The sequence below is a fragment of the Caloenas nicobarica genome, chromosome 2 (genome assembly GCF_036013445.1).
Source record: "Caloenas nicobarica isolate bCalNic1 chromosome 2, bCalNic1.hap1, whole genome shotgun sequence".
NCBI lineage: Eukaryota > Metazoa > Chordata > Aves > Columbiformes > Columbidae > Caloenas > Caloenas nicobarica.
Genome location: NC_088246.1, coordinates 144,582,705 through 144,601,214, shown reverse-complemented (window position 1 = coordinate 144,601,214; position 18,510 = coordinate 144,582,705). Strand labels below are relative to the sequence as shown.

At 36.4% G+C, this 18,510-nt stretch overlaps 1 protein-coding gene across 1 annotated transcript in view; it reads left to right on the top strand.

The window, feature by feature from the left end:
• LRP12 (LDL receptor related protein 12) overlaps positions 1-18,510 on the top strand; it is a 49,763-nt gene extending 31,253 nt beyond the window's left edge. The window contains exons 3-7 of the mRNA XM_065629512.1: positions 4,784-4,919; positions 6,430-6,632; positions 10,283-11,384; positions 12,007-12,139; positions 15,286-18,510. Coding sequence (XP_065485584.1) covers positions 4,784-4,919; positions 6,430-6,632; positions 10,283-11,384; positions 12,007-12,139; positions 15,286-16,149 — 2,438 coding nt within the window. The 3' untranslated portion in view covers positions 16,150-18,510. The remainder of the gene's footprint in view (positions 1-4,783; positions 4,920-6,429; positions 6,633-10,282; positions 11,385-12,006; positions 12,140-15,285) is intronic.

Sequence of the window (18,510 nt, the reverse complement as noted above, 5' to 3'; positions counted from 1 at the left end):
TTTAAAATCTGAAAAATTGAGAAATATTTTCAGGTCTGTCTTTGGGGTATGTTGCACCATAATTGTCACAACTGCAAAACCACTTTCCCCTACCCTTGTTTTAAAGAACTTCTATACTGGTTAAAGCAGTTGTTCACAGCAATTTAAAAAAAAAAAAAAAAGTTCCTTTTTACTGATTGTGTCTCTGTATTGCAGAGCAAAGGGCATTTTAAATTAAAGCTTTTTAGTTTGACCTGTAGGCATAGATTCCTATGCCTTCTTCCCCTGTAGTTCTCCAAATAAGACTTTCAGTGGCTCCTGAGATTTACAAATGCAGTAATTATCCTCACTATTCATGGTTTAGACTTTATCGCAACATTATTCTCTTTTTACTCTAAGCTGTTTTAAACACCTTCAGATCATTTATCCAGCTGCATTCGTGTCCTTACCATGTCCAATATAATGCATACCTTATCATCTTGTGGTTCACATTGAAAGCTAATTCTTTTATCTTTTCAAGTGATCTCCTGGCATTACTGTGAAGATAAATCCCTAATCTCCCTCTCCCTGCTTTTCTGAAGTGACTTTTTTCCTTGACATGTTGTTCACTGTTACTACAGATACTTTACTTCTCTAGATCTTGCTACAGAATTTTTGCATAGGCTTCTTAATTATTGTCTTGTTATTAATACATCTTGCAAGTTGAATTTGGTACTGTAAAATTTTCATTTGCTCTCTTCTGCTTTCCAATCAACATCCTGTAAGTAGTTTACGGTCGTGTTCTGTAGTGTGGGATGGTGAACAAGTTTCAGGAAGAAGGGAATAAGGAAAACTCTTGTATGTGTTTTTTAAAAGGTCTACAAGGAAATCCATATACACCAGAAAACCATGTGCATAGCTTATCCGCTCAGCAGGATTTTTTGACCATTATTTTGCACTTCAGTCTGTGAAACATCTTCAGTCCTAATTACAGTATTGCAATCTATTGAACAGAGTTATGGCAAAGTAAGAAAACAGAAATGCAAATAGATTATTACTAAGATAAAGGCTCACGAACGAAAGAGTTTAAAACAGGAAACAAATGGGCAGAATTGTGCCAAAGAATATAGAGGAATTGAGAGGCATGTAGGCAGAGACAACACTCATGTGCGGTTGTGCAGGAGGGAGTTGTTCCCACCCAAAAACCTTAGAGCCACCAGCATGAGATTGGAAACCATCTCAGCCATTCATCCCTATGTATATTTGCTTCTCTATGCAAACTTCTCATTTATTTTGTACTTCTGCCTCAGTTACAAACTCCTCTCCTTTTTCTGACTCCTCTAATTTTCATTCTTCCATTTTCTTATGTATTTTTAATACTTTAATAAATTATTCCAAACCTAGTCAGTTTTCCTGTAATTTTAAGTTCCTTTAGATATGGCTGACCTATATGACAACTGCCTGCAGGCAATTGAAATTAGAAGTGCAAATTCTCCACAACATAGTGAAAAGATGTTTGCCTCTATTCGTACATGCCTGTTTTATGCACTGTCACTTGAATTGTGTTGGGTTTTTTTTATTTCCATGCCCTTCTTGATGTTGCTCACATTGTCCATGTTTAGAAACATACAAATAAAATGCATGTTATGTTATATTCTTAAAAGCTTTAGAAGAAACATCCCGGTTAAGCAGAGGGTGAGGAATTGATTTTAAAAGGCTTGGTATTATATTTGTAAAATAGATTCCCTTTAAAAGTGTTATTTCAAAAGGTTATCCTTGATTTTAAAAATCTTTCTGAGAAATTTTTCTCTTTCAAAATGACAGTACTTCTGAAGTGCAGCTTCTGTACAGTTGACCTTGACCTTTATACCCTTTTGAAGCAAATGGGAGATTTCTGTTGTCTCCTGAGTAAGAGATTTCAGTGTATGAATGTGTACCAAGTATGCAAGTACATTTAGTTCATCTAGCTAACCTGAAGTTCAGGAGGCTGTATATCCCTTTTCAAGGGAGTTCCCTTTTATTTTTTGAACTCCCACTTTGTCGTATGCACACTTTCTTCAGTTTGATTTTTCTCTCTTCTAGAGCAGAAATACAGTATTGTTCACTCCACCCTGTATTTTAGTGGCTGTGATCATTCTTGCCTCCTGAAGCCCTCCTTAGTCTTCTTTCTACCCATATTGAAAGGTGCTGGAAATGGTGACACTTTACCCTCAGCTCCATAGTGTTGGCTTTAGTGGAAACAGAGAAAAAAAATCTTAAATAAAAGAATATAAAAAAATATAGGGATATGGCTGGTATTGCAAACAAAAGCTAAAAGAACTGAATTTGAGTAAAACTAGAAGTTTTCAGGGTGCTCTGAAAATACCGCCTTGGTTATACAGGCTTTCCATGTGCAATTTCTTCCAAACTCATTTAACAAGCAAAAGTTCCTGCTTGTACTACTGCAGGGGTCGGATTGAGTGGATGGTGTAATAGTGGTCAGGGTGTGCTGTGCCTGCATAGGAAATTGCAAATCTAATTGCATAGTAAATTACAGTGTTTGGAGGTTCCTATTCAACAGACGCAGGCTGCACGTGTATTTATAGCATGCTTAAGTTTTTGGAGCCGAGCTTTGTAAAACTGAATGAACATACGTCAAATGGACTATTTTTATCTTCTAGTGTAAAGTTTTTCTTTGTCAGGCAAATTTAAAAGCTTCCTTCAAGTTTTCAGTGACAAAATCTCATATGTCAGTTTGTAAATATCTAAAACCAGATAAATGTTGTAATATTATAAATTTCACCTGAAGGCAACTTATTTTAAGCTGAGCATTATTTCAGTAGTAACCAAGTAGTACATAGAATTGCTTGCCAATATCTGCTAGATTGGTACATTTGTTTTACACATACTTCTACTTTTTTGCATGTGTTTTTTGTTTCATACCCATTAAAAATGCTATTTTACTTCAATATTTAATTGCAAATAACCAATTTTTCTTTCCAGTCCTTCCTTTTCTTGTCTCAACAGATGTGGACTGTATTTATATCATTCACACAGGAGTAGCATTCCAAAATATCATGGTGTTAGAGCACCACCTATAGGGCTTGCTCAAAATTAAAAGATGACAGTTTCCAGGGAATAGTTGATTGAATATTCAAATAAAATAATATCTTTCTGTATTTTGAAACTTTTTCCTTCCTAGATATTAGGACAGGTCCTACATACTGTAGCCAAAGTATGTTAATACTTAACTGTGCAGCACGAATGAAGCTCTAATAAGGAACATGTGAAAAACTGTTTAAAGCAATGTTTTCTTAAAGCTGTACATGAAAACAGTAAATCTACTGAGTTTTATTTTTGTTTCTAGATATTTATAAGCTAATGCAGGCATATGCCAGCATTTTTGTCTTTTAATCCTTGTAAACCTATTTTTAGAAATGTATTATGCCATACAGAAATATTTTTCACTTAAGGTTATAGCTTTTTATTGTATTGGAGAGAGTCAGTAGTTTCAGGTCCCTGCTGTCTTGAAAAATGATCTTAAAAGCTTGATTGTGGGTAAAAACAGAAAAAAATAACCTGTTTACAAATTACATTATTACAAACAGCTTTTGCTCTATTACAAATGCAGTTCATTCTTCATGCTGTTTATTCACTGCATCAATTCTGATTTGTTATTTTGATCGAATACATATTCAAAATTTTAAAATTCTAGAAGCTTTTGATCACCAGACAATAATGAAAATGCCTCCTCATTTGTAAGAGTTCTTGTGTTTAAACTGCTGTGTGTAACTGATTATGCTACTAGCAAACTTTGAGAGCTCACAAGTTCTGGACTAGCAGTGAGGAAACACTGAAATAAGAGCATAGAGGGCAATTATTTTTCATGTGTTTTCTGACCTCTGAAAAGTCCTCATAATTTCAGGCTCTGTAGCAAGAGTATTCTGGCCTTTCTATTTATGTGAAGATTGTGAATATATGACAGGTGTTGGATATAAGGCTGCTAAGGGAGGAAAAAAAACCAACAGTGAAACAAACCCACAAAACTAATAAGTACATTACTTGAAATAAAATCAGCAGAGCTGAGAACACTCCAGTGAAAGGAACAACAGAGTTAAGGCCAATAAAAAAGCTACACCTATAATAAAATAAGAATACAAATGACTGAGTTACTTCAGTTGCACAGAATTAGTTCTATAAATACAAGCTTTCTAGTCCATTATCAGAAATATAGTTATGCAAGTCCCTCTTAAGAATAATCTCTTGTAAACCTGACTTTTAATATCTATAAATGAAATATGCGGCAGTAAGTGCTCTTTGCTTTCCAAGCATTGGAATAATGTGTATGATGATCATTTCCATGCCAAGGGCTGGAAGCAGGGATTGAAATGATGGCCAGGCACTGGGTTTTCTTAAGACAGGAAATTTCAACTACTTGATTATTTTGCTTTAATTTATTTTTCACATTCTAATGCATTTGTCAGTAGAAGGTGTAAATGCATAGTTAAATTGAACTGAGTCTTTCTGAAGGCTAAAAATAAAATTAAGAAATACAAGATCTCTCACATTACTAATGAATTGTCAAAGTCTGTATAGAGTAATCTCTTTTAATCTGTAGTGCTAATTGCCAATAGTATAAACTTCTATACTGGCAATGCTGGAAAATATCTTTTGGCTGACGTGGTGACCTGTGTCCATTACAAACTCCTTTAGACATTGCTTTTCGTGCTACCTCATCTAACTCAGTGTGATATTTTCCCTGATAAGGATTGATTGATTTTTGTCCTACTGGCTTTTTGAAAAATGACATTCATCAAGTTACTTTCAATATATATGTATTTTTTAGCTTGCGGAGATATTCCAGAACAAATTCGATCACCAAGCGGGACAATCACAAGTCCAGGGTGGCCCTCTGAGTATCCTGCTCGAATCAACTGTAGCTGGTACATCCGCGCAAAGCCGGGGGAGATCATTACTATAAGGTAACAGTGCTCCTGTATTAACCACGTGGATTGAAGAAGCACTGACTAGACATTTTTAACTGCCGGTTGTGTATGTACCGGTTTCCTCTTCCTTCCTGTAAATGCAGGATTTCTGTTTTGTGTGGTATCTGCCTTTTCTTTTGTCTGATTTGCTCTTACAGACCCACGTCGCATTTGTTTTCACGTGGAGAGCTGCTGACTACAAAAAGTTTCAATGCGCTCATTTATTTGATTTCTTTCTAATGTCATTGAAATATAAGAATTTTGCATTAAAAATCGATAGGGGAAATTCTTTAATGCTTCATTGATATGAAGTCTCACTGTGTGCTTAGAAGTGACAGGGTGTAAATACTAAATCAATAAATATGATTGCAGTTTTGGAAATGCTGACTTTTGGCACAGGGAGCTCCTCACAGTTTCACGTACCTTATAACTCTTCTAAAGAAGTAACGTAAAAAGGTAGTATCAGAGATTCGAGTTCTCACCAGTTCGTTCCCCATTACTGCCACAAGGGAAATCTAGGCTTGTTTTAGCATCAAGATACAAATTAGTATTGCTTCGCAGGCTGATTCTGGAACTACATTAGCTGCAGATTTACTTCAATTTCCAGTACAGACCTGCTGACCTAAGAAGCAGATCTTCAATATGAAGTATTTGTTTTGACATCAGTTAGTCTTCTAAAGTACTGCTTTTTAGTGTAAACAGTCTTTCTACTAAATATTAAATTAGCATAAATGTAAAGTAAGTAGAGCTGTTCATCTACTAGAAAGCTTTCTAAACTTTTTCATACAATTTATTTTTCATGAAAATTTCTTTTTCTCTCACATGGTTTTCTTCCATTCTCGTATATGTTTCATGTCATTTCTGATTTACTGCTCTGTTGTCTGTACTGACCTGTTTTGCCCAGACTGTCTTCCCTTCACACTTCATTATCATGACAGTGGGTCTTGATATAGCTGTTCTCATACCGTGACATACCCAGTAGGTAACCAAGTAGTGCAACTGGGAGCAAATCTTACCTGAAATCATGGTTTTGAACAATTTTAGCTGTATTTATAATGTGAAGTCATATCGTTGGCTAAGTGTAGCATTAGCTAAAGTTCTGATAATATTTGGGTTAAATAAAATCACTTAGTAGTATATGAAAGTAATTAAATGAGACACATAAAGACAATTTAATTAACAGAATTATTTAATTTTTTATCTTTTTTTTTATGATGGCTTAATTTTTTTTTGTTTTGTTTGGGTTTTTTTTAATAGCAAAAACAAGCTTCTCTAAGTACTGGATGCAATATTTTGGTTAATGGAATGGATTCTTGCTGTCCTAATAAAATTACCATCCCTACAAGGTTATATCCTATTCTTACATGGGCAGAGAGGCCACTATTTCTGATCAGAAAAGAACTTACAGCTAATTTCCATTTTTACTTGTAGCAATTAATCGGCTTGGTTGTGTAATATCCAATTCAGTAGCAATTTTGACCTTTTTTTTCCCTCCCCTCCCTCCCAGCTTTCAAGACTTCGATGTCCAGGGATCACGACGATGCAGCTCAGACTGGTTAACAATTGGAAGCTACAAGAACATGGAAGGCTACAGAGCATGCGGCTCCTCCATTCCGTCACCATACATCTCTTCACAGGATCATGTTTGGATCAGATTTCATTCCGATGACAGCATCTCCAGAAAAGGCTTCAGATTAGCCTACTTTGCTGGTATGTTTCAAATTATATCTAGTTCAGTTTTATGGTTTCATTTTTTGTTTTCTGTTTCAAGAACTACTTCCGTCTACCATGGTACAGTATATGCATTTCCTGTCGTTGATTCAAGGCTTATTGAAAGTATATGTTGTGTAGATTATTTTGATCTTAAGTACAACAACTATTCAAAGCAGGAGTTAGTGTTCACGGTAATAAGCAGAGTGAATGATTTGGAGGTTGGGGGAGTTCGCTATTCATTCTAGGCGACTTGGGAGGTTTTTTAACACAGCTTAAGATTTTAAAATTTTTCATCAGAATAAAGTTAATTGTTAAAATAGTTGGGAATACTTCTGAGAAGCATAAATACAGGGCAAGAGAATAAAGAAACAGTGGGATTTTTTTTTTTTACATTTGCATTGTTTTTTCCCATCTCCAGAAGGTATACTCACTGTAAAAACAAACAACAACAATCAATCAAAAAACCCCTGTTACTTAAAAACCTATTAACAGGATAGATTACTGTAGCCAAGTATAGGCATGGTTTTGTACACGCAAAATTTTTCTTGGATAATTCAAGTATGCAATATAAGGTAGTTACCAGGAGTAATAGTTTGAGACTGTTTTGTGGACAATTCTTGCTTGAGTAACTGTTGCCGAGAGGAGGAAGACAGTCATGGTTAAAGCCTAGTTCCAAACTTTTTTCTGTCTTTAAGCAATATTAGGATTTTATATAATAGCATGATCATGGTTTTCTATGTCCTGATCACCAAAAATACGCAGTTAGATTCGTCTTTGTTTCACAATGGTTTTGTGTTCTCTTGCCTCCTCAGTATATACCTATATTCCACTCTCTGGCCTGCTCCAAGTCTCTGTGCACTAATTTTAACTCCTCCGTAAAACAATTCATACTCTTCTTACACCTATCCACTGCCACTTATCTTCAAAACTATTCCACCAAGATTCAGTAAAACGAGCCCTGATCTCGTCTAGCCTAAGCCATGTGTGCCCCTGTTCTGCGCTCTTGCACAAACCTGAGGTTTCCAGATGAGCTTGTCCCTTTTTATTGCCTGTTTGCAAATTTACAAAAAAGTACGCTTCAGCTCTTTGCAGCTTAGCAAGTCCTGGGAGGAGCGATGCAGCCTTGCATTTGGTGCTGGCTCAGCTTTCAGAGCAACTTTCTACCTGTGTTTTGCTTGCTGTCTCACCAAAAAACATGATGGGGAGGAAAAAGCCACTGTCTAATTCATCATCATCTGCTGCTGTTTCTTCTAACTGCCCATGCGCATCCCGTTATCCTCTCTAAGGTGTTGACTTCTGCCTAGCTTGTCTCCCTGGCCTTGCAGCACAGAGGGAAGGCAGCGTTCAGAGCAGCTTTGAGAAGGAAGGACCTTTCGGATAAGGGTGTGGAATGGGCAAAGGAGGCAACCTACAGGCTCAGCAGAGTTCTTCTGAAAATCCTTTTCTCTCTCTTCCTCATATCTTGGAACAATTCAGTATGTAACCCATGTTGGAAGAAGCTGTAACGTTTTCAACAAAGCAATTTTTTCTGTTAGGTGATTTTTTTTTCTTGTTAGCATCACACAGTGGTACTCAGTTCCTGTTTTTATTACTACAAGATTGCCATTAATATTTACAGCTCCATGTTCCAGCTTCCTACCCAACCTCCTTGCAGAACCTGGGAAGTAGAAGCATTGAGCTAGCGTATAATCAATACTGGAACAAGCTCAACGACTCTTCTTATGCACATTCTACTATATTGCCCCTCCACTTATGGCACAGAGTCATTCAATTTAGTCAGGACAAGCTTCAAATTCACTGCCAAAATCTATACTCATTATTTGCCACCCTAATGTTATGAATGATGTGTGTGTGTGCCTGTGCATATACAAAATACATACATATATATATATATGTAATAGAACAAGATCATGTAACTTATAGTAGATTTGTTCTTGTTTTTTTTAACAAAATAAGCATTTTCAATCACTGACAGCACTTTTATTTTTGTTTTCCTTTTATTCCCTGTCAGTGAATTTGTCGACTTAAACACTCTTCAGCAGTACTTGTAACATTTATCACTCTTGTTGGTTTCATGTTTTTCCTGCATTTGTTTTTAAAAAAGCCTTGCCTTAGCAATTGCGAATTTTTTCAAATTCTGACATTGTTGCACATTTTTTGAAAAATTATTTCAAGGTAGAGCTTTTCTTTTTAATGCTAAGATATTAAAATAGTGAAAAGGAGAATGGAAGTGTGATATGACTTGACCTATCACAGCAGATTTGTTGCAACAAGGGAAATTCAGACTAGATATGAGGACCTGTATCACTTTGTGTGGTTAAGCGTTGGAACTTTGAAAATACTTGATTGTACAAGGTCCTGAACAACCCCATCAAACTTTGGTTAGCCTTGCTTTGAGCAGATGATTTGATTAGGTGACCTCCAGAGATCCCTTCCAATCTGAATTGTTCTCTTGTAAAACAAGATTGAAACTGTTTCTCCTGGGAAAGTTTGTATTACAGTAAGCTCATCATGCTGTCTTTCCTGTTTCTTTTTGAAAACCCTAAGTATGGCAGTATTTAGATTTAGTATATATTTGTCTAATTTATTTCCTGAACTACTGCTGTGTAGGACCATCTGCATTGCAGATTTTTTTTGAAAGTTTTTTGGAGGATCAATCATGGCAGTTTGTTTTACGGCCAATTTTACAGTCTGTAGCCTGGTTTTTAGAAATTGCAATGATTCTTAAATGATACAGCGTTATTTGACTCAGCTAAGTTGCTGCAGAGCTGAAGCAGCTTGTTTCCCACGTGCACTTCTGTGTTTAACGTGATTGGAACTTTAACAAATGAAGGCCTGAAAAAGATATTCTTGGTGTAATTAGTGTGGTAGTAGCCAGTAGACCACATTTTCTTAGAAGTGTCTCTTGACTTATTTTTTCCAGAATAAAACAAAAAAAACCCCAAACCAACCAAACAAAACAAACAAAAACCCACACCAAACATGCTTCCATGTTTTCTGGACCACCACTACTTGGGTCCTTAACTTCTGAAGTATAATTTTGTGTTCGGGCAAGTGTATGTTTCTGCATTCGTTGCACTTTCCTCTTCATTGCTGGGGGTGAGACCAGAGCAGTGGGAAGAGGTGAGGACAGAAGTTTCTCTTTGGTTAGTGGCAATGGGTGATATTCAGCTGTCAGCTTCTCTCTTGCCATCGATCCTTTGGTAAAAGCAGGAGCCTACAAAAACAGGAGAGAAGCCTGGCTGCTTTTACAGGAAAGAATTTGAGGAGCTAACTAGTACTGCAGGACAAAATATTTCTGTAGTTCAAGTGACAGAGGAGAGAAACAGTATTTTTTGGACTTATTTTTAGCACCTTAGTCAGATTTTTCAATCACTGTAAAAGAGTGCTGTTTTCTTGCTTGAGTTAAAGTTATTTGACTGAAACCAACTAAGGATGAGGCTCATGCTGATGTGCTGACAGAATTCCAACTTGAAAAAACTGTTTTATCTTGCTTGAGACTTACGGAAATTTATTATTTACAGAGACTTTAAGTAGTTGTTTTGCCATTCTGAACTAGCTGGTAGAGGAAATAAATAGTGCAAACCAGAAAGTGCTATATTTTAAACAGATAATATTTTTATAATTTCTCTTTTTCTATCTTTCAGGGAAATCTGATGAACCAAGTTGCGATTGTAACCAGTTTCATTGTGCTAATGGGAAGTGTATTCCAGAGAGTTGGAAATGTAATAATATGGATGAATGCGGAGACAACTCAGACGAAGAAATCTGTGTCAAAGCTAATCCTCCAGCAGCTCCTTCGTTTCCACCTTGTGGGGACAAGCAGTTCCAGTGTCTTTCTCGTTTCACCAAGCTTTATACTTGCCTTCCGGAATCTTTAAAATGTGATGGTAACATTGATTGTCTTAACCTAGGAGACGAAATAGACTGTGAGGTGCCAACATGTGGGCAGTGGTTAAAATACTTTTATGGTACTTTCAGTTCTCCCAACTATCCTGACTTCTATCCACCTGGAAGCAACTGTACCTGGCTGATAGACACTGGTGACCATCGCAAAGTAATTTTGCGATTCACGGATTTTAAACTCGATGGTACAGGTTTTGGAGACTATGTCAAAATATATGATGGATTGGAGGAGAATCCACGGAGGCTGTTGCGCGTACTAACAGCATTTGACTCCCATGCTCCCCTCACAGTTGTTTCATCCTCAGGACAGATAAGAGTCCATTTTTGTGCTGACAAAGTGAATGCTGCAAGAGGATTCAATGCTACCTATCAAGTAGATGGCTTCTGTTTGCCCTGGGAAATCCCATGCGGTGGAAATTGGGGTTGCTACACAGAGCAGCAACGCTGTGATGGCTACTGGCACTGCCCAAATGGAAGGGATGAAACCAACTGCACCATGTGCCAAAGAGATGAGTTTCCCTGCTCTCGAAATGGTGTTTGCTACCCTCGTTCAGATCGCTGCAACTACCAGAACCATTGCCCTAATGGTTCGGATGAAAAAAATTGTTTCTTCTGTCAGCCAGGAAATTTTCATTGTAAAAATAACCGCTGTGTGTTTGAGAGCTGGGTTTGTGATTCTCAAGATGACTGTGGTGATGGCAGTGATGAAGAGAATTGCCCGGTCATTGTGCCCACTAGAGTAATAACTGCAGCTGTCATTGGGAGTCTTATTTGTGGGCTGCTGCTTGTCATTGCACTGGGATGTACTTGTAAATTGTACTCACTCAGGATGTTTGAGCGAAGGTAAGAACAACAGATGGTCTTGAAGTTAAATTTTTAAAATATCTTCATATATTTTGTTGTTATACTTGAAACATTTTTATTGGCATACAGTTATTTTTGCATGTGATTTCTAAAGGTGTTGTTCTTTCTTCTTTGACAGTAAAAAGAGGTTAGTTAAAAGGGGATAGAAATATTCTGATCACTTAACTATTGAGTGTTAAGCATTCAGTTGTTGTTACCAAAAGGAAAGTGTGGAAAAGCTACATTTCTGCAATTATATATCTCAGTTCTATATTTAACAGCATGTTTCTTCTATTGTAGACTATCTCGTACCAGGATTACATATTCTTCAATTTTTATAAAATAATATAAGCATCTCTCTTGGTGTTTTTTATATTTAGCCCATGGTTTTTTTTAGGAGCTTACTGTTAGGTTGGTTTTGCTGTTCTTGTCTCAGCTGGACAGACCCACAGGAATAACTGCATAGACTTATTGTGTATTCTTTGTCAATTAAATTAGTAGAACTTAAACTGCTGAAATCTGTTCTTTCAGATTATAATGGTCTGATGTAGTTTTACTCTTAAATATAGATGTACACACATCATAGTCTTATGTATGATGAAATTTCTTTTCTCTTTGAAAGATCTTTTGAAACTCATTTGTCAAGGGTTGAGGCTGAACTCTTAAGAAGAGAAGCTCCTCCATCATATGGACAGTTAATTGCCCAGGGTTTAATTCCACCAGTTGAAGATTTTCCTGTTTGCTCACCAAATCAGGTAAGATTCCAAAAAAGCAGGCAGACCACTTAAATTTTAAGGACGCTAAAAGAAAGATATTTTAACTTTCATGTGCATTGTTTTGTTCTATAGCATTTGCTTTTCTTCCCTTCAGGGCAGTACTATTATACTAAGGATTAGCCATTGGACAAAATGATGGTACAGTAGCACTGCACAGTTTTCTTTGCAGGCTTTTTTTCTTATTAATGAATGCCAGTAACATACACTATAGAACCCCTCTTGCATGAAAAGTAATAGATCAGTAGATCTAGTTGTATGTTCTATATTGATGATGTTGTGTAAGGTAAGACTGCGAGATAGCACTTTGAAATTTGGGAAAGAATAATTTAGACTTCTAATGCAATATGGTAGTTCATATCCACTGTGCAAATGTGTTTAGGTACAATCATGCCCATTATACATAGAAGAGATAATGGAAAAGGCAAGGCTGCAACATCATATAAAATTAACAGGAGTGACTAACAAAGTAGAAGCTAGTACATGGGAGTTCATGGTGTCTAGCCATCTTGATTCTCACATGGATCAGTAGTACAGTTCTTACTTGGTTGATGAATTTCTATCAAAACAACTTTTTCATTTAAAAATGGCTTTTAGTTATAATGCTCTTTTGTGAAATGGAAGAAAAGTCTCAGTCTAAGACTCCTGCTTTGGTGCTGTATTAGAGTTGGCACTAACTTGTATTATGTGTTGTAGTTAATAAAGCAAAGTTAGCTATTATTGCTGAGCATGTAAGAAAAAGTTACAAGACCATAAGAAGGGGAATTGGTTTTTTTTAAGTTTGAACAGAACTGATTTCATTACACAGATTCTGCCATAGATTTCACTTATTCTTTCACACATACACCTTCACAAGCAGCAGCTGTGATCCATCACAGAGGATTTTGAAGAGGAAAAGAGGAAAATAATTTGCAATTTGCATAAGGGACTTTGAAAACATATTGGAAAGAAAACATCGTGAAGATATTTCAGTAGCTAAATTAGCACTAAGCTTACTAATGAGGTTATTAATGAATGCATGTAATGAACACTGTAGAATCCTTCCTTCTTGTTGGATGGGTTATGATGGTTATAATAAAGATCTGTATGTTTCCATTTAAAATCAGTTCTCTACTTTTACAAATTTGGCTTGCTGTCTTCTTTTCCGAAATTAAGCTTCACCCGTTTGCGATGGAGCTGCACTCACAGGCCTCCTGAGGTAGAGTTAGCTCCAGAAAGTCTGGCAAGACAGTGCAGTTGTCATGCCCAGATGTGCAAGTCCTTTGGTACAGGTAGCCTGGAACAAACCAGTGTTTCCTGCACATCCTTGCCCTGTATGGGACACTTCAGGTTTGGTGTGCATTAACACGTTTAGGTACCATTATGATTTTCAGACAAACTTAGCTTGCTCAGACCTGGTTTTTGTCAGGAAACCCCATAAAGGTGGCCTAAAGATCTTGGGTTTTACTAAAATGCAATCTGTGATAGAAAGGACAGTCCTGAAAATCCAGATGTGGTGGCCGCAGTCAGAAATTGGTGCCAGAGCTTCTAAAAAGCTGTGCAATTACTGACATTTTCTTTTATCTTCAGTTTGACTTAAATTGAATTAGCCACTCGGTGTTCTTTGCATGTATTTTAATTATTTTTCAGAACAAAAATATAATGGAATTTGAAAGACTTACTGAAAGTGTCAATCTTTTGTAGCAGCACATAATAAAGTGTAGTTGCTTCATAGTCTCTCTATGTAACCATGGTTTCACACTCCATAAAAATACCAATGCATGTACAATAGTTTTGAACAATGAAAGTGTGTTAGTAAGTTCCTATTATGAAGACCACTATTTCAGATAAGACTTGTGGCCTTGAAAACTTGAGTAGCTATAAGCTATGAACTAAAAGTTCATTCTGTGAACTATTGGAAGAGGTAGGTGGCACATGATGTGTTTGGATACTGTGCTGTGGACATCCTGTAGCATCTGCAGGATTGTGGGAGGGAGCAGAAGGTGACAGTATGAGCACACTGAAGTTCAGTGTTTGTAAACTAAGTGAAATACATGCATGTAGGTTAAATGTTTCATTGGAAGAAAGGGCTATTCTGAAGACTAATCTGTATTTTTGCCATAATCTTCATTAAAAAGTCGTGGATATAGATTTTATCTTGTAATTAAACACATCAGTGAATATTTTCAGAATCATGGGCATCTGGCAGATCTTCTACCCTGGCGTTTGAGAATTGAGCTATATAGCTGAAGTACTGTTTTCTGTAAGTTTGAGGAAAGGAGTCCCAAATCAAAGGCGTTAATATTTTTGTTTTACCAATTAAAAGTTATGCAAGGAGAAATTTTTAAGCGGAAAAATTCAGGCATGCATTGTTCTATAGCTGAATGACTAGAAAATGCACACTGAATTTGGGAAATGCATGGTTTGGAACACATAGGATAATTAAAGGGAAGTATTAAAGTATTTTGAAATTGGAATTAACTGATTATGCTGGAATGGGGAAAAAAGTCTAACTACAAGCCTCTGCTAGAGAGGATATTTAATTTAGTCTCTAATCAAGGCAGCCCCATGGTAGTGGATAAGGAAAGGTCATCTCTGGTAAATCTTTCTGGAAGATTTCATTTTTAAATCCCAAACTTTTTGAGGCATGTTTCTATGTACTGTACTTTAAAATCCACAATGACTATTTTATGTGCTTGGTAAGATTGTGTGCAACAGATCTTGCATACCTGCTGTACTATACCTTCTGTACCTGCTCTACTTTTCTGTAGTCGGTGTTCCATATGCAGGTTATAGTGCATTTGTTTATTTAGAGGTCCTTGATTTGGACAGAAGCATAACTTATGTACTTCATTGCTCTTTTATTCCTCCTTTTCTTCCATACACATTTCTAATTAATTTCCCTCTTTGTATTGTTTTTTTCCCTCAAGAGAATCTAGACTTCATTCATGCATGCTTTGTTTTTAACATAGCCTATTGCTACATACACCAGTTCTTTATAGTAAAGAAACTTTTTAAAAAAAATATTTAAGACTCTACATTTAACTTTGTGATTGTATGCCATTTTTCACATTAGTTGTCATTCTTCTTTTGTTAGAACAGTGCCAACGTACTGTCAACACTTGATTGTTGCTTGTTTTCTTATTTAGGCTTCAGTTCTGGAAAACCTGAGACTGGCAGTACGATCTCAGCTTGGATTTACCTCGATCAGGCTTCCTATTGCTGGCAGATCAAGTAACATTTGGAATCGAATTTTTAATTTTGCAAGGTCACGTCATTCTGGATCATTGGCATTGGTCTCGGCAGATGGAGATGATGTTGCCAGCCAAAGTACTAGTAGAGAAGCAGAAAGAAATACTACTCACAGAAGTCTGTTTTCAGTTGAATCTGATGATACAGACACAGAAAGCGAAAGAAGAGACACAGCAGGAGCAGTCGGTGGTGTTGCTGCCACCTTGCCTCAGAAAGTCCCGCCTGCAACAGCAGTAGAAGCACCGGTGGGCGCGTGTGGGAGTTCCTCTGGGCAGAGCGGCAGTAGCGGTACCAGGGGTGGTGGCAGAGAGGTGACGACTGTAGAGCCCCCAAGCACAAGTCCCGCACGTCACCAGCTCTCTAGTGCGCTAAGTCGTATGACTCAAGGCTTACGCTGGGTACGCTTTACTTTAGGGAGATCAAGCTCAGTGAATCAGAACCAAAGTCCTTTGAGACAGCTCGATAACGGGGTAAGTGGAAGAGAAGAGGATGATGATGTTGAAATGTTAATTCCAGTCTCTGATGTAGCATCAGACTTTGACATGAATGACTGTTCAAGACCTCTACTTGATCTCAGCTCAGATCAAGGACCAGGGCTTAGACAGCCTTACAGTGCAACACATCACGGTGTAAGGTCGTGCAGTCGAGATGGCCCCTGTGAGAGCTGTGGCATCGTACACACTGCCCAGATACCCGACACTTGCTTAGAAGCAACAGTGAAAAATGAAACTAGTGACGATGAGGCATTATTACTCTGCTAGGTACGGATTGTTTAGGAAAGATTGTGTACAAGTTGGAGCAATATCTGTCATTGTTTTGTACTTCACAGTTAAAACTAGTTTTTAGTTTTAAAAAAAATCCAGGACAGCATTATGTTAAAAACTATTTTAGCCTGTGTGGTTGATTAAACATTTCTTATACTGGATGACGTTATGGAACTATTCGAGTGAATGTTTTAATGGCTCTGAATACACAATGTGTGTATCCAGTATAATCTGATTACTCTTTAAACTGAAGTTATCCCGTTAGTTTCAAATTGAGTTTATCCTGGTACTGTAATTCAAACCAGAAACATGGCCGCTGAAGACTTATTTGGCTGCCTGTTTAACCCCATATTAACAGGTGAATTTGTACAGAATTTTCCTTTAGGAATTGACTCTGTTGTTTTATTGCCAACATACTTGTGACTTAATATACTACATGCTGGTAAGCATTGTTAATGTAAAATATGTACTTTTCTTTAAGTTTATACAACACTTTGTCTAAATATTCTTGAATTTCATCATAATGTGAACTTACTTAAAGGGAGGAGAAACTTTCTCCAAGAGCATTCTTTTTCTCTTAGAAGTACAAAATGCAATGATTTGTGAAATTTAGGTAGAATAGATAAACTGATGGCAAAAGCTTTTATAGCACTGACTTTCCTAAACTGCAATCTAACATGGTACAGCCAAATAGTATGTAAAAGCCCCAGTCATTAGTCTTTTTGATTTGAAGTATAAAAGGGCCTATGATATTACAATATGTGTTAGTTATTTAAATATCCAATATGTACAAATACACTACAGAATTAAGTTCCAACTGGTAATAGATCTTTCCCTAGTACTGTAGGGTGTAAAGTTTGTTTGGACTCAAGGGATTTGCACTAAAATCATATTAAGGTCTCTAATGAGCTTAGTGCACAAGCACTATCACTTTAAGTACTATTATTGTCTAATATTGCAATGGCTATATATTTCCATGGCTCTTTTCTTGGGGTGTTGCATTTTTGTTGCAATTGAATTTGCTTTACTAATTCCCTATTTATTCGTTGTATTTAAAAACTGGTCTACTTGGTTGCAGACTAGTTGTTTTAAAAGCAAAAAGAAATCCCTTTTAGTGTATTTTTTTATTATATTACATGTTGGAGCAAAACAGATCAGTGGGAAAAAAGCTCTTAACTTCCAATTTTGTGAAAAGCAGGTTAATATGTGGCTACTAGCGTGACAACAAGAACCTACACCTTTTAAAAACAAAAATGTCAACTACTGTTTTATTTATTCTTTGCCAGTCTGTTTTTAGTAGGCTTAAAGATCCAGTATGAAATGTATTTGTGTGTGATTGTATGCTATTTATTAAATTTTAAATACTTTGTTGAATGTCATTTTAAAGCATGTTTAAAGTCTTGTGCATTTCTGTCGTGTTATGCTGTCGGGCAGAGCTGACTAAAATGTTTTAATATGTATCAAAATTGAATTGAATTTTTGTTATGTTTTTGAGGTACTTTTAAAGATAAATCCAAGGTCTGTCTGGCTTTTTATTTTAGTTTTTAAAAACCCTCATCTCTGAAGTACAAATCACATGCAGAAGAAACAAATAACTGAATGGATTCCAAACTGTATAAATCTTCTCCCTCTTCTCTTCTTTCACAGACACAGAGATAAGTAAAGTAAGCAGTTTTACTGTCTGGTTGATTTTATTCCTGAGAATTAGCAAGTAAATTCTGAGTTCAGGACATGGATATGTAGATTTGTGCTTTTGAAGAGAACCTTATGTGCAATACAGTTGTAAAAGATTTTATTATAATGACCCATGTGGTTTCAAGTTTCAGAACAAATCACATCACACTGGTACCAGTTCAGGTACAGTTTGGCCCATAATTACACATACTTGAGTAAAAGTCATCAATGGCCATTTTTATTCACATTGAATAATATCTGAATCTGTGGGTAATCTTTAGTCTGATTTCAGTGGCGTTGCTTACAGAGCAGGCAATTTTGCAATAGGAACATGGTAACACACCCTGAAATACATGTGAACAATATGTCCTGGTATAAAATACTGGGTTTTTAAACCTTCCTAACTAATTGTCATTACAAAGTGGTTACAGAAATGTTTGTCCCCGAGGCGGATGCATTTTGAAGAGTCTTCACAGAATACCTTGGGTGTTATACACACACATAGTGATCTAACTTTGTTCCATTAGATGCCCCAAATAGCATGTACCTATGGACTCCATATTGCAGATGTAAAAAGAACACAATGTTTAATTTGTTTTAAAGGAGAAATGCTACACATTTAACTGAGAAGTTACATTTGATTGAGAATTTGGAAAATTGTAAATAAAATTCATATTTGTATGA